Source organism: Nerophis ophidion, linkage group LG04 (genome assembly GCF_033978795.1).
Source record: "Nerophis ophidion isolate RoL-2023_Sa linkage group LG04, RoL_Noph_v1.0, whole genome shotgun sequence".
Lineage (NCBI taxonomy): Eukaryota > Metazoa > Chordata > Actinopteri > Syngnathiformes > Syngnathidae > Nerophis > Nerophis ophidion.
Genome location: NC_084614.1, coordinates 43060800 through 43077002, shown reverse-complemented (window position 1 = coordinate 43077002; position 16203 = coordinate 43060800). Strand labels below are relative to the sequence as shown.

General features: G+C 39.5%; 1 protein-coding gene across 2 annotated transcripts in view; it reads left to right on the top strand.

The window, feature by feature from the left end:
- Nucleotides 1-16203, top strand: part of dscama (Down syndrome cell adhesion molecule a) — a 349961-nt gene that overhangs the window by 254155 nt on the left and 79603 nt on the right. For both annotated transcript variants that reach the window (XM_061898103.1, XM_061898104.1), the window contains exons 9-11: nt 9167-9445; nt 13908-14027; nt 14094-14273. In XM_061898103.1, the coding sequence (XP_061754087.1) occupies nt 9167-9445; nt 13908-14027; nt 14094-14273 (579 nt within the window). The remainder of the gene's footprint in view (nt 1-9166; nt 9446-13907; nt 14028-14093; nt 14274-16203) is intronic.

Below are 16203 nucleotides of genomic sequence, written 5' to 3'. Positions count from 1 at the left end.
AGGACAAGTGACATCGCTTATATGTTGCATTGCTCATGGCAATGTATTTCTAATTGACAACTCCAGCTTCAATGGTCCCACATCACCAACATATTTGTAGAAAACGCTCATTAATCAGTCCCTTCTTTTGTGGTTGTTGTTGCCTAAAATACCTGAATTTGTGGCACCTTTTTCAGAAAGTTGCAGCAACACTTATTGTTTTTCACTGAATCAGCCTTTGATTTTTCTTTTGTTGTAATTTTTCCAAGTGTTCTTTCTAACCTCAAAAAGTACATAATTGAAACAAATATGTAAAACACTTTGATGTCAGTAAAGCACATGCTTTACTTTTGATGGTTCAATTATTGTACTGTTAATTCCTTATAACTAATGATAATAATAATTAATTATTAAAGAAACACCACCAAGTGCTTTCCCATTCTCCAATGTTTGCTCAGTCGTCCACTAGTTGCAGACATTTTCTGTGTATATTTTACGCTTTAAAGGTTTTTCCATTGAAAATATACATTTACTGTATGTTCCAAAATATTTATCTACGTACGCTAAGAGCCTTTATGAACTAATGAGAGTAATCTTTAGTGCAATGTTTTGCTGATAAGTGACACGTAAAGAGATCATCATCACACCTCAACATCTCTATCACGTAAATGCATGCCTCTTTAACTCTAACCTCTAACCCAAATTGCAAATGAAAATATGTTTTTAATTGTCTTACCCTTACCTTACCCTAAATAAATATATAATATAGAAGTATGTATGTATATTATTCATTATATAAATGCATGTAAGTCAGGAAGGCCAGTGTGTTGCTGAATGTTTATATGTCACTGTCAGGTTTGTGTCGTGTGAGACGGCGAAGGTTGTTGTGATTTTAATGCAGACAGTCGAGGAGGCAGCCTGCAGGTGAAAAAGTTATATAATACCCGAACAAACAAAAGGTGAGCGCTCGGAAGTGCTCCAAAAGCAAAAGGGAAGCTATGAGCGGAAAAAGACTAAAGTTGACAGACTAAAGGAAACGAAAACGGACAGTTGGATATCAGCAAAAAACTCACAAAGAATGTGGAGCAGATAGCATCCACAAGGTACATCCGTACAAGAACTCAGCATAAAAAGAAATATGCTCAACAATGTCCCGACCAAGAATGGTGTTTGAATAACTTAATTTGTCCTAATAAAACTGAAAACAGATGCAGGGAAAAGTGCTTCACCGACAGGTGTGAATCAGCTGCAGAAAATCCCCAACAAAACAGGAAGTGCCAAAACAAAAGCACTAAACACAGGAGAATACTCACAAACTATAAATAGGCTGTGACAGTTACTCGGGATGTAACAATAAATGGTATAAATGGCAACCACGGTAAAACTCCCGACGGTTAGTATTACCGTTCTAAATGAATAATGATAAATAGTGATAATAAATTGTATTTATAATTCACTTTTCATTTAAATAAATCTTAAAGGGCTATGGTACAAAAAAAAGCTTAGCCATTAAAACAGATACAATACTGAGCCTAAAACACGATGAGTGACACACAAGAAACCCAAAACTTGCAAAATAAGGGGTTTCCTAACAAATGTGTTTATTTTTAGATGTTTAGAAAAATATTATAACTTGGTCAATAGATTTCAGTGTGTGTATAAATACTTTTTAAACACATACTTTGCTGCAAAAATATTGCTAACCATTACAATGTTGTGATATAAAATGTAAATATCATTACATCCCATATACTACATTACCCAAAAAGCTTAACACAGTAGACAGGAACCGGAGGTAGTTCTAAGGTACACAGGAGGATGAAAATAATGTGGCAAGATGAATATTTTGTTAAAATATTGTACATGTTGTTGTTCCCTAAGTACGTTTTGACACTCAACATTATTAAAACATGACCGCGTGGGACTACGTCACTGTTTCAGAGTAAGACATTTCACGTGCCAAATGTTCTGCAAACATTCTGCGAAAAGGGGGAAAAAAAGCATTGTGCTTCAACACATCAAACGCCAGCATCGCTACGACATGTTTTGAAAGCATATAAAGACACCTGCTACTAAAAACGCTGCTCTCAAGCCAGCCGCAAAGAAAATTCCTCTCACCACGGCGTTTAAAAAGTGCAAGAAGCTTGCAAAGCCAAAATAATTCGGGATTTCATCATGAAAACAATGCTGCTGGACCACCAGCTCTTTAGCATTGTTGAAGACACTGTGTCAAATCCACCTTTGCACAAACTAAACACAAATCTAAATTTAAAGAACAATATACAGTACAGGCCAAAAGTTTGGACACACCTTCTCATTCAATGGGTTTTCTTTATTTTCATGACTATTTACGTTGTAGATTGTCAATGAAAGCATCAAAACTATGAATGAACACGTGGAGTTATGTACTTAACAAAAAAAGGTGAAATAACTGAAAACATGTTTTATAACATAGTTTCTTCAAAATAGCCACCTTTTGCTCTGATTACTGCTTTGCACACTCTTGGCATTCTCTCGATGAGCTTCAAGAGGTATCACCTGCAAGGGTTTTTACTTAGATTAGATTAGATCAGATGGTACTTTATTTATTCCGTCAGGAGAGTTCCTTCAGGAAAATTAAAATGTTCAGCACAATACCACTCAAGATCAGACAAACATTACAGGGGGACAGAACAGGATCGCCGACCGGTTTGCCGGCTTCCAGCGCCCCTTACAAAAAAGGTGAGATACAGGTAAACAAGGGTGGGGATGGGAGAAAATAGAAGATTAAAATAAAATTAAAAAATCGGTCTAAGCCTGGGCCCCTGGAGAGGGGGTGCAGACTGAGGCCAAGGGAAAAAAAACAACTCATAGCCATAGTACACATCCGTCTTACATGTGTGTAAGAGGGAAACATCAAATAACACAGAGGACATTAAAGACATTAAAGCAGCAGATACAACCAGACACTCCTACATACAGCTATGAATAAAAAGTAAAATAAACATCTGCGGTGTTCCACGCCATCGTCCGCTGGGGTGGAGGGAGCATGGCCAGAGACAGGAGCAGACCCAACAAAGCAACCAAGACAGCCGACTCCACTCTCAGCCAGTGTCCAGTCCGCATGGATGAGCGAGGATATGTCCAAGGTGACTGAGGTGTCCGACACCTGCTCACCCAGCCAAGACACCGCGAAGCCTCTTCGTCCTGGCGCTCAGTGCTAGCTCCGCAGCCCTGTCCCCTCGTCTGCATCTCCTCCAGTCCCTCCAAACCGACTCCGGTGTGGCAGAGACCCGGCAGCTGGTCTCCATGGCCAAAAGGCTCCCGGGAGGCAGATCCAGAAGTCCACAAAAAAGCACTGCAGAAGTCACGAAAGTGCCACCCCTTGTCACACAGTCCCAAACGGTCCCGGACCAAAACGCAAGAAAATATAATAACACATGAAAACAAGAGGGAAACACCAAAGGATGACACAAGAGCACAGAGCTCCTGCCAACAGCAGCCACTACAGCAGCGCCATCTTGGAAGAAAAAAAAAATAATTATTTGTCTTACCTGGATAAATAAAGGTTCATCACAGGTGTCATAGTTTTGATGCCTTCAGTGACAATCTACAATGTAAATAGTCATGAAAATAAAGAGAAAACATTAAAATGTCCAAACTTGTGGCCTGTACTGTATATACATAACTAAGTTGATAAGATGATCAGTATTAGTCTTCAGAGGCAGGATGCTATCAGCTTGACAAACAGTATTTTGTTTCAGTAATTATTTTTTCAGTCTTTTTACTTAAACCACCATTGGTAACATGTGCTATCTTACATTTTTTGTTTTTAAAATAAGATCCACCTTTAGAGTCAAGCACAAAGCCATATTGGGTTCATTTTAAGACATTCAATGGGTTCACATGGGTTAAAATAAAAAAAACATCCTGGTCAAAAGCCCCTTCACTGATAGCAAAGCACCATCTCCATCATCCCCGCCAGTTTATCTGAGCTCATCAGCATATTTTCTGCTACTGAGCGGAGTCAGATGATGATAACCTCGCACGGCTCTCTTTCTCCAGTGACGCTGCATAATTTGAAATCGTAGGATACACAGCCCCCACCCCATCTCATTCACGTTTCCCTCTCTCATGCTCTCTGGCGCGTCTTGATGTGCTAACGAGTGTGCGAGCGTGGAATCACGCAGCGTAGACAACGCAGCGCCACCTAATTTGCTTCTCAGCTGCTTAGCATTCCACCGCTGCAGAGAGGGAGTCCCCAGGAGCCCATTATGCCTATTTTGTTGTGAATTAAATAAGCGTTGAAGTGCCGCTTATTCCAATGTTATTTGAAATCATTAATTTTCATCTGGTACCCACAATGGCTACAGTGTCCCCCGAGAGTATACGAGAGTGAGAGAAATTGTGAGGTGCATGCTGCAAACGAGAAAACCAGCTGCTTCAGACCTTATCGGATGATTGATATTGTGTCCCGATCACGGCTTCAATGGCTTGCTCGAAAAGGAAATATCTAAAATATTGTAAATAGTATTTTTGTGTGCATGTACTAGGTCTACTTGGATAGTCTTGGTATGACAGCAGTTACCATAGATGTGAAACTGTAAATATTAGAGCAGACCTGGGCAAATTACAACTTTTCCGCACATTTTGGCCAACCATTGACATTTTCACCAATCGAATTTGTCTCTGAATGGTGCTACAAACACTCATGTCAAGTGTTTAATCAAAATATATGCTTGTTTTTTTTGTAAAACAACGCAGGAACAACAACATTTAACATACATCAAATCGTTATTGTTAAAACGGCACTATTGTCCACTCTTGCTTAGCTCAGACCTATTTCTGGTTCCTCTCGACGGCACTGTGCCTGCTGGGTACTGCAGTATAGTAACATGTACTTACTCATTTACATGTATTTATATATTTATTTAACCTTTGTTTATCCAGGTAAGACCAATAACATTTTTATTTGCAATGCTTACTCAGCAAAGAGGCAGCATTTGCATGTTAAAGATGTTGAAGTGTGATGATAATTTCTCATCACCTCTCATTTACCAACAAAAATTTGCGTTGTAGGCCACGCTCAACAGTTCACAAATGCTCTTAACATGCCGGGTTGAATGCGTTTGAAAATAAATGCGTGTTTAAGATTGATTGATAAAATTTTCAAGGGTAAAATATATACGGAGAATGTCTGCAACTTGTTACAGTTAAAGTACTAATGATTGTCACACACACTAGGTGTGGTGAAATGTGTCCTCTGCATTTGACCCATCTCCTTGATCCATCCCCTGGGAGGTGAGGGGAGCAGTGGGCAGCAGCAATGCCGCGCCCGGGAATCATTTTTGGTGATTTAACCCCCAATTCCAACCCTTGAGGCTGAGTGCCAAGCAGGAAGGTAATGGGTCCCATTTTTATAGTCTTTGGTATGACTCGGCCGGGGTTTGAACTCACAACCTACCGGACGACAGAGTAGATAACGGACAATAAGGAAGCCTTTGTTGGTGTTTCTTTCTGTAAATAATTATTACTAATATTAGTTAAAATGAATTAAAACAGTACAGTAATTTAACCATGAGCTCTGAGTATGTCCAAAAGAAATGTCTATCAAGTGTCTACTTTTAAGTATATGTGGTATAAAACAAGTAAATCATTAATACTGTATTTAAATAATGTATTGTATGCATGTACATATACACTATACTGCAATACTACTTTATTGTAATGGTGTATTTAAATAATACATTATTATATGCACATACATATACACTACACTGCAATACTATATTTTAATGGTGTATTTAAATAATCAATTGTTATATGCACGTACACACACACTATACTACAATACTACTCTATTTTAAGGTACTATTTAAATGACGGATTATTATATGCACATACATATAAAGTATACTGCAATACTACTCTATGTTGATGGTGTATTTAAATCATGTATTGTTATGACTGCAACACTACTCTATTTTAATTGTTGTATTTAAATAATACATTATTATATGCACGTACATACAGTCGTAGTCAAAAGTTTACATACACTTGTAAAGAACATAACGTGACGGTTGTCTTGAGTTTTGAATAATTTCCACCACTCTTATTTTTTTGTGATAGAATACATGCTTGTTTGTCACAAAAAACATTCATGAAGTTTGGTATTTTTATGAATTTAGTATGGGTCTACTGAAAATGTGACCAAATCTGCTGGGTCAAAAGTATACATACAGCAATGTTAATATTTGGTTACATGTTCCTTGGCAAGTTTCACTGCATTAAGGCGCTTTTGGTAGCCATCCACAAGCTTCCAGCTAGCTTCTGGTTACATTTTTTGACCACTGCTCTTGACAAAATTGGTGCAGTTCAGCTAAATGTGTTGGCTTTCTGACATGGACTTGTTTCTTCAGCATTGTCCACATATTTATGTCAGGACTTTAGGAAGGCAATTCTAAAACCTTAATTGTAGCCTGATTTAGCCATTCCTTCACCACTTTTGACGTGTGTTTAGGGTCATTGTCCTTTTGGAACACCCAACTGCGCCCAAGACCCCTGAAAAATTTGCAGGTGATCATCCTTTTTAATTTAAAACAGGCCGAGAGCATAATACAACTAATTTAATCCCAGCACGGTGTTGCTGCGATTAAAGACCTCACCTTTTCTCCTCCAAACATATTGCTGGGTATCGTGATGAGATGGCGACTTGTCCAGGGTGTACCCGCCATCTGCCCGAATGCAGCTTAGATAGGCTCCATCATCCCCTGCGACCCCAAAAGGGACAAGCGGTAGAAAATGGATGGATGCATCGTGGCCAAACAGCTACATTTTTGTTTCATCTGACATCACATGGACAAAGATAAGACCTTCTGGAGGAAAGTTCTGTGGTCAGATGAAACAAAAATTTAGCTGTTTGGCCACAATAAAATTTAAATCATGCGTTATTATATGCACGTACATATATACTTTACTGCTATACTGCTCTATTTTAGTGATGTAGTTGACCGTTTTAGGTGTATTCTTTCGATTTAAGGTTGCTGGGAGGGGGGAAGTTTTCCCATTTCATCTTACTGGGAAAGAAAGACCAGTAAGTGTAAATGAGTCTTTGTCTTTGAGTGGGGTATAATAATAGTCCTGTAGATGGCAGAAGGTAGCCTAGGCCCTGGTTTGTCACACAATAGCATGAGTGGATTAAGAACCACTGAGTTAGCTGTGACCAACCTGTATAAATGTTTATTTACAGCTAGAGACACAGATGGATATTTTATAAATGCACTAAACTCCGGCCATCTCACAATTTGAATCAATTCCATTTTTGGGGGTAACATTTCGATTCAGAATCAATTCTTGATTCAAAATCAATATTTTTTACTAACATTGGGTGCCAGTTCTACATTCTACATTCCTCCATAAAATAAACAGCTCTAATACATGTCCATATTACTTTACTTTAATGACGTAAATAATCATTTTTTATATGCACATACATTTACACTATACTCCAATATTACTCTATTTTAATGGTGTATTTAAATCATGTTTTATTAAATGCACATAGAGCATACTGTGGTACTACTCTCTTTTAATGGTATATTTAAATAATCCATTATTATGTCTATATATATACTATACTGCGATCTTTTTTAATGTTTTTTTAAATCATGTATTATTATATGTACATAAAAATGATACACTGTTGCCGTTTAACGCACTTTTTGTGTCTTTTTATGCATTGAAATCAGAAAGGACACACATTTCTGGTAGTCCGCGCATAGTTTTTTTTACCGACCCTGCATTCTCTTCGTCAATATTTTTCATATTAAACAATATTGTGTAATTTATTTTTACCCCATAATTGTTTCCATTACCACACCTTAAGTTGGAGTCCTTAATCTCGTTATATAATGACAATTAAAGCTGCAAGCAGCGATGGACGGGACCGAGTATATATGGAAGTGGCTGAGGAGAGGGAAGTCTGGGCTCCCCAAGATATAAGCTAGAACAACACACTACTTTGTATTATATTTTAGTTTTTACCTTCCCTAACGTGTCTACTGACAGATATAAGTTAGAACCATACACTACTTTTTATTATAAATGTTGTAGGTTTTACCTTCCATAACGTGTCTACTGACAGATATAAGTTAGAACTATACACTACTTTGTATTATAAATGTTGTAGTTTTTACCTTCCATAATGTGTCTACTGACAGATATAAGTTAGAACTACACACTATTTTGTGTTATGTTGTAGTTTTACCTTCCGTAACGTGTCTACTGACAGATATAAGTTAGAACTACTTAGTATTATAAATGTTGTAGTTTTTATCTTCCATAACGTGTCTACTGACAGATATAAGTTAGAATGAAAATACATGGGTACGACTAGTAGCGACTATTAGCACACAGATAGACCTACATACTCGGCACATAAAAAGTGCAGATGGCCTTAACACGCCACAACAGTCAGGCACCATATGTGGGTACCCAAAATAAAGACTCGACATACAAAGAAATTCAATCGGAGCAGAAACATAGGAGGAAACGGGATTAAAACCCAATGATAACCGCCCATTTAAAATACATGGGTACGGCTAGTAGCTACTATTAGCAAACAGACTTGTGCCAGCAATCTGAGGGTTCCTGGTTCAATCCCCACCTTCTACCATCCTAGTCACGTTCGTTGTGTCCTTGGGCAAGACACTTCACCCTTGCTCCTGATGGGTCCCGGTGAGCGCCTTGCATGGCAGCTCCCGCCATCAGTGTGTGATTGTGTGTGTGAATGGGTGAATGTGGAAATAGTGTCAAAGCGCTTTGAGTACCTTGAAGGTAGAAAAACGCTATACAAGTATAACCCATTTACCATTTAATACAGTATTTTATTTTCAATTATTTGTTGAAATTTTTAAGGTTACAAAGACTAACGGTACTTAAAACAATGATAACAAATTCATTAAATTACAAGTTGATTCAATGTTATTTCCAAAACAAAATATATCTCAAAACATTGCAACTTTTGCCCTAACTTTTCCAAAAAGCTGCCGCAAATTCAGGCATTTAAAGCCACAACAATCACAAAATAAAAAAAAGATCATGCATGTGCATTATGAATTTTGTCATGGACGCCGAGCGTCAGCCGCTGTCTTTTTGGAAAATGGCACCTTTGAACCCTTTAACAAGAAATTGAATACCTTTTTCACAGTCCCACCGACCATCCATCCATTTGAGTTCCCTCGCTTTTCCATCGGCCAGAGAGTCTTCATCCCCTGCGTGGTTATGTCTGGTGACCAACCAGTCTTCATCACCTGGCAGAAGGACAGGCGGCCGATACCAGCCAGCCTCGGCGTCACTATTGACAACATCGACTTTACCAGCTCTCTGCGGATCTCCAATCTCACTCTGATGCACAACGGCAACTACACATGCATCGCACGCAACCAAGCTGCAGCCGTGGAGCATCAAAGTCAGCTCATTGTCCGAGGTAAGCAAAACGTGACGCATTTTGTCAAAAATGTATTGGATAAAATTAAACGGAGGAGCTGTAGTGACACATACACTGGAACATTCTAAAAAAAAACAATAGGAGTGTTACAGTTGGTTAAGTTTGGACCTTAATTTTAAGGTCCTGGTTGGCAACGCATTGCAGTGTGATACCGTTTTCAAATGGACGTAAAATGGGACAAAATTAAATAAAGAAAGAAATCTTTAGCTGAGATAGACACCAGCGCCACCCCCCCGCGACTCCATAAGGAATAAGCGGTAGGTAATGGATGGATGGATGGATTTAGTTCATGATTTAATTAATTATTTCACGGTATATCCTTAATATTTCAGGATTTAGTTAACTATTTCAGGATAGGCTCCAGCACCCTCGCGACCCTGAGGGGGACGAGCGGTAGAACATGGATGGATGGATGATTTATTGATCTGTCAAACTCACCCATCAAAGTCAGTGGGCTGGGTTTACTCAACTATAGACCATTGCTTTGGTTTGAAGTCTAGAACTTTGGGAGTCTTTGAAAACACGACTGCTATTGAGGATATAGATACAATATACTTATACTTTTTGGGGAGTTAGTGGTAGATGTTGTGGACTTTGTGGAACATATGGAAGCAAGACCAACTGACACAGAGCATGTAGCAGTTAAAGTAGAGGAATTTAAGGACGTTGTCAGCAGTGACGTGCTGTCAGGGTAGGCAAGTGAGGCAGAGTCTCACTTGCCACGAGGTGGCTTAACCATGAGATGTTCCAAAATGAAGTAATAAAATAAAATAAGTTTTAATATTTCTCTTTTGGTTTATGCTTTCTATGTGATTTTGGTGTGGTTGCTGTATATTTTGATGATTTTCATGGTCAAAATCTCGGAAATTCCATGTTTCTTGATCAAAACAATGCGAAGTGAGGCAGACACAGGCTATGCCTCCACCGCTACACACAGTGTGTATTGGGCGTGCGTGCAAGGGGGCGAAAGCTTGTTGCCACGTGGAAAAGGCAGGTCTTGATGCAGCAAGTCCTCTGCCTCAAGGTAGGGGGCCATATATTGTCAAGTTGCAGTTCAATGCCTCAGCAGTACTCCGACTCGCCACACTGGGAGGAGTGGGGGCCCTCAAGTTAGCAGTCACAGGTCTCTCCAGCGGAATCCAGCATTTTTTCTTTTCTTTTTTTTTTCAACTATATTTATAACAAACTAAGGCGTTTTTATTATAGTAAGCCAGCGTTTTTGGGGTGTTTTTTGTCAGATGCAAAAATATTGTTTAATTTCTTGGAATGACATTGAATTAAATAAATGTTTCTGCCAATATGGAGGATTATATACTGTATCCAAGATGAAATACTTCTCTAAACTGATCTTTAAGACAAAATGAATGCAAAATGAATACAAAGTACGTTTTCATGGAGGATAGCTATTGCTGCTTCAGATACAAATACAGAAAGATAATATACACTCACAATAATTGAGTTATTTTGTTAAAAGCAAATGGGACCAAAAAGTATTTAATAACAACTTTATCAAATACTTTTTGGACCCATTTTTCATATCATGATATCATTATGATAACGTTTTTATGAAAGTGAATAACTCCCTTGTTTTCCCTCTAACTCTAATGTGCAACCTAAATCAACAATGACAAGAGCTGCACATATGAATTTAAGTAAAAAAAAGTATGTACGCCTCACCTGGTGTTTAGTTCATCGTACGTCACTGGTTGTCAGCGTTAATGTTCGCACATTCAGCCCAGGATATCGGCCAGTACTCCTCCGCTTCTCCGGTCAAAGTCTTCCCAGAATATTGGAAGTGCAGCTTAACTAATCAGGTGATAAGATCCGCCCACTGACTTTGATGGGTTTGACCGATAAAATAAATCAGAGGTGTCATTCTTTGTGGCCCGCGAATGCCTGGATATAATTTGCGTCAATAAAGTCCCATATATTTCTCACTAAATGTTTTTGTTTTTTTTCCATTTTGATAAAAAAAAATGTATGGACTGCATGCCATTACAGGTCTTTGAATTATAATTATATCCATCCATCCATCCATCCATCCATCTTCTTCCGCTTATCCGAGGTCAGGTCCCGGGGGCAGCAGCCTAAGCAGGGAAGCCCAGACTTCCCTCTCCCCAGCCACTTCGTCCAGCTCCTCCCGGGGGATCCCGAGGTGTTCCCAGGCCAGCCGGGAGACATAGTCTTCCCAACGTGTCCTGGGTCTTCCCCGTGGCCTCCTATCGGTTGGACATGCCCTAAACAGCTCCCGAGGGAGGCTTTCGGGTGGCATCCTGACCAGATGCCCGAACCACCTCATCTGGCTCCTCTTGATGTAGAGGAGCAGCGGCTTTACTTTGAGCTCCTCTCGGATGGCAGAGCTTCTCACCCTATCTCTAAGGGAGAGCCCCGCCACACGGCGGAGGAAACTCATTTCAGCCGCTTGTACCCGTGATCTTATCCTTTCGGTCATGACCCAAAGCTCATGACCATAGGTGAGGATGGGAACGTAGATCGACCGGTAAATTGAGAGCTTTGCCTTCCGGCTCAGCTCCTTCTTCACCACAACGGATCGATACAACGTCCGCATTACTGAAGACCCCGCACCGATCCACCTGTCGATCTCACGATCCATTCTTCCCTCACTCGTGAACAAGACTCCTAGGTACTTGAACTCCTCCACTTGGGGCAGGGTCTCCTCCCCAACCCGAAGATAGCACTCCACCCTTTTCCGGTAGAGAACCATGGACTTGGACTTGGAGGTGCTGATTCTCATTCCGGTCGCTTCACACTCGGCTGCAAACCGATCCAGTGAGAGCTGAAGATCCAGGCCAGATGAAGCCATCAGGACCACATCATCTGCAAAAAGCAGAGACCTAATCCTGCGGCCACCAAACCGGAACCCCTCAACGCCTTGACTGGACCTAGAAATTCTGTCCATAAAAGTTATGAACAGAATCGGTGACAAAGGGCAGCCTTGGCAGAGTCCAACCCTCACCGGAAACGTGTCCGACTTAGTGCTGGCAATGTGGACCAAGCTCTGAAACTGATCATACAGGGAGCGGACCGCCACAATAAGAGAGTCCGCTTATAATTATACAAAAAAATATATAAGGAAATCTATAAGTATTTGTATGATAATATGAGGCGATTATACATTTATACTCATACATAGTCACTGTTACATGTGGCCATTTGAGGGGAGCCATAACTGTGATGTGGCCCTAAATAAATACCAGTTGCCACACAAGTTCATGCATGACATACTAAATCATTAAATAATTAATTTAATCGGGAAATGACTAAATTCATTGAGAAATAATGAAATCCTAAAATAATTAAATAAGTAAATCATGTATTAAATACATTTTTATTTTTATTAAATAATTAATGTCAAATTTAGCTAATTATTTGGTTATTAAATTGTGTCCTAATTGACCCTCCATACTTTCGTGTTATCCACTTGACTTGTCTTTGTTTGTTTGCATATTTCAGTGAGAAAGCCATGTGTTCCCAAAGGAGACTTTAGGCTTGTAGACATGATGAAAACTTTGTGTTCCTCGGTTTATGTGGACCGTGTGGGAAATTGGTACAACTCTGTACCAACCCGAACGTTTCGCGCCAAATAATCAGATTACAAACTGTTACACTCCTACCATCCAGGAAAGATCATCAATTAGTACGGATGTAACAGTATCAAATTCTCACGATACAATATTATCCCGGTGTTAAGGTCATGGTACGATATTATTGTTAGATATAGCCACCCCGCCGACAAAAAAATATTTAAAAATGTTTTAGTGTGTAAAATGATACAGGAATGTTTAGGATAGCACACTTACTGCAATTGAACACAAATATAATGCTAAAATTTATTACCACAAACATCTATTTTTAAGTGCAAAGAATTGTGCAGGAATATCCAGTTTCAAGAAAAAAAATAAAACCTCACAGTTAAGTGTCTTTAAAGTGACAATATAAACATCCAGTATAACAAGTGTAATGTTCACTTTAGTGTCCTTCAATTTTTATTTTATAAGATTGAAGCAAATTGTCTATTTCTGGCAATTTATTTAAGTGTGTATCAAACTGGTAGCCCTTCTCATTAATCAGAACCTAAAAAGTAGCTCTTGGTTTCAAAAAGGTTGGTGACCCCTGGTCTGGAAAATGCTGTTTCTCAGAAAAGGTAACTAACAGTACAACTTTTTATAATATAGATACTTCATAAACTGATGTTTAGCTTTGCTGACTTAAAATATATTTTCTGGGTGAGGTGGCCGCCTGAAGACTTTGAAACCAAAATAAAGCGGTTTCTACAATCTGTTTACACCCCTATCAATTAGGTTTCTTATCGATTGTCTCTCTTTTGCACAAGTACAATTCCCAGGCAAAAGACAAAAAGGTTTGGGATGTGGTGTTGTTAAACAGAAGAAGTAACAGAATGTTTTTGTTTGCCTTGCAGTTCCTCCTAAATTTGTGGTGCAACCAAAGGACCAAGATGGCATTTATGGCAAAGCTGTGATTCTGAACTGCTCAGCTGAAGGCTATCCTGTTCCTACCATCCAATGGGAGTACTCCAAAGGTAAAGACACAAATGACAAAGGTAATGAGTGCTTAGTTAACCACAATAATGTTTGTTCACACAAAGGTGCCGGGGTCCCTCAGTTCAAACCCATTGCCCTCAACTCAGGCTTTCGGATTGAGGTGCTGGTCAATGGCTCCTTGCTCATCAAACATGTGCTGGAAGAAGACAGTGGATTCTACCTTTGTCGAGTCAGCAACGACGTTGGGGCTGATGTCAGCAAGTCTATGTACCTTAATGTTAAAAGTAAGTCCTGTGTGTCATCTTTTCTGTCTAGGAATGTGACCTCAAACTATTACTGTGTGAATGCTTAACAGCTTGAATTGTATTCAGCTGTATCAATTATCAAGGTGGCTGTGTCGGGTTTTAGTCCTTCCTAGGAGATTCGATGATTTGACCTCTTAAAGGGGAACATTATCACCAGACCTATGTAAGCGTCAATATATACCTTGATGTTGCAGAAAAAAAGACCATATGTTTTTTAACCGATTTCCGAACTCTAAATGGGTGAATTTTGGCGAATTAAACGCCTTTCTGTTTATCGCTTTTGGGTGATGACGTCAGAACGTGACGTCACCATGGTAATACAACCGCCATTTTCATTTTCTCAAACACATTACAAACACCGGGTCTCAGCTCTGTTATTTTCCGTTTTTTCGACTATTTTTTGGAACCTTGGAGACATCATGCCTCTTCGGTGTGTTGTCGGAGGGTGTAACAACACTAACAGGGGGGATTCAAGTTGCACCACTGGCCCGAAGATGCGAAAGTGGCAAGAAATCTGCCGCCAGACCCCCATTGAATGTGCCGGAGTGTCTGCCCATTTTACCGGCGATGACAGACATGGCACAGAGATGTATGGATAACCTGCAGATGCATTTGCAACGATAAAGTCAACGAAATCACAAAGGTGAGTTTTGTTGATGTTATTGACTTATGTGCTAATCAGACATTTTTGGTCGCGGCGTGACTGCCAGCTAATCGATGCTAACATGCTATTTAGGCTAACTGTATGTGCATTTGAAACTATATTACGTATCCTTCCACCCACATTTAATGCGAAAAAACACTTACCAATCGACGGATTTAAGTTGATCCAGTGTCACAAGATGCGAAAGTCCTGATCGTTTGGTCCGCACATTTTACCGACGATGCTAACGCAGCTATTCGGCCATGCTATGGCTATGAATAGCGTCAATAGCTATTCGCTCAATAGTTTCAGTTTCTTCTTCAATACTTTCATACTCCAACCATCCGTTTCAATACATGCGTAATCTGTTGAATCGGTTAAGCCGCTGAAATCCGAGTCTGAATCCGAGCTAATGTCGAAAAAAAGGCACATTAAAGCTTTTTTTAGGGATATTCGGGGACCGGTAAAATTTTGAAAAAAACTTCAAAAAATACAACAAGCCACTGGGAACTGATTTTTATTGTTTGTAACCCTTTTGAAATTGTGATAATGTTCCCCATTAACAAGAAAAAAACATGAGGGTGATTCTGTGACTTGCTTTACAGGATAAATACTTTGTATCCATGGGACGGAACCCTTCGGTTGACTGACACAGTTCATCGTTTGTGTATTGTTCGTATTATGGGGGAAGATTTCAGATTCAGATATGCCTGTCATGGTGATACCATTCATTCCCCCACACTTTTGCCACATAAGATGACAGGTTTAATGTTCTATCATTGAGACTAATTTACATTGCAGCCCACATAGAGTTTGGCGTTTGCATACTACACCAAAGGTGAGTTCAAGGTGGACACAAATGTCGGAATATTAATTGGGGGACTAAACAGTAACTGGTACCTGCGCCTGTGCCTATAGAATGTTACTATGACAACTACTACTACTAAAGGGGAATACAATGCTATAGATGTATAACTGCGTATTTCTACAACATCTTGTTTGTGGACAAGGAGTGATACAGTCAGAGAAGCACGTTCAATCGCTTTATTAATTTGGCTAACAACATAAGTTCAATTGGCCGCAACATCTCGTAGTTCCAGTTGCTCTCGTCGACTACAGCTGATGCTTCGCTCCAACTCTGATGCCACAAATCACATGACAACAGGTACCACCTTTTAAAGGGACACACTCATGCATGCTGAACTCATGAAACATTTCTCAATGATACACAGGACTACAACCAATTACTTCTGTATTATTATCACT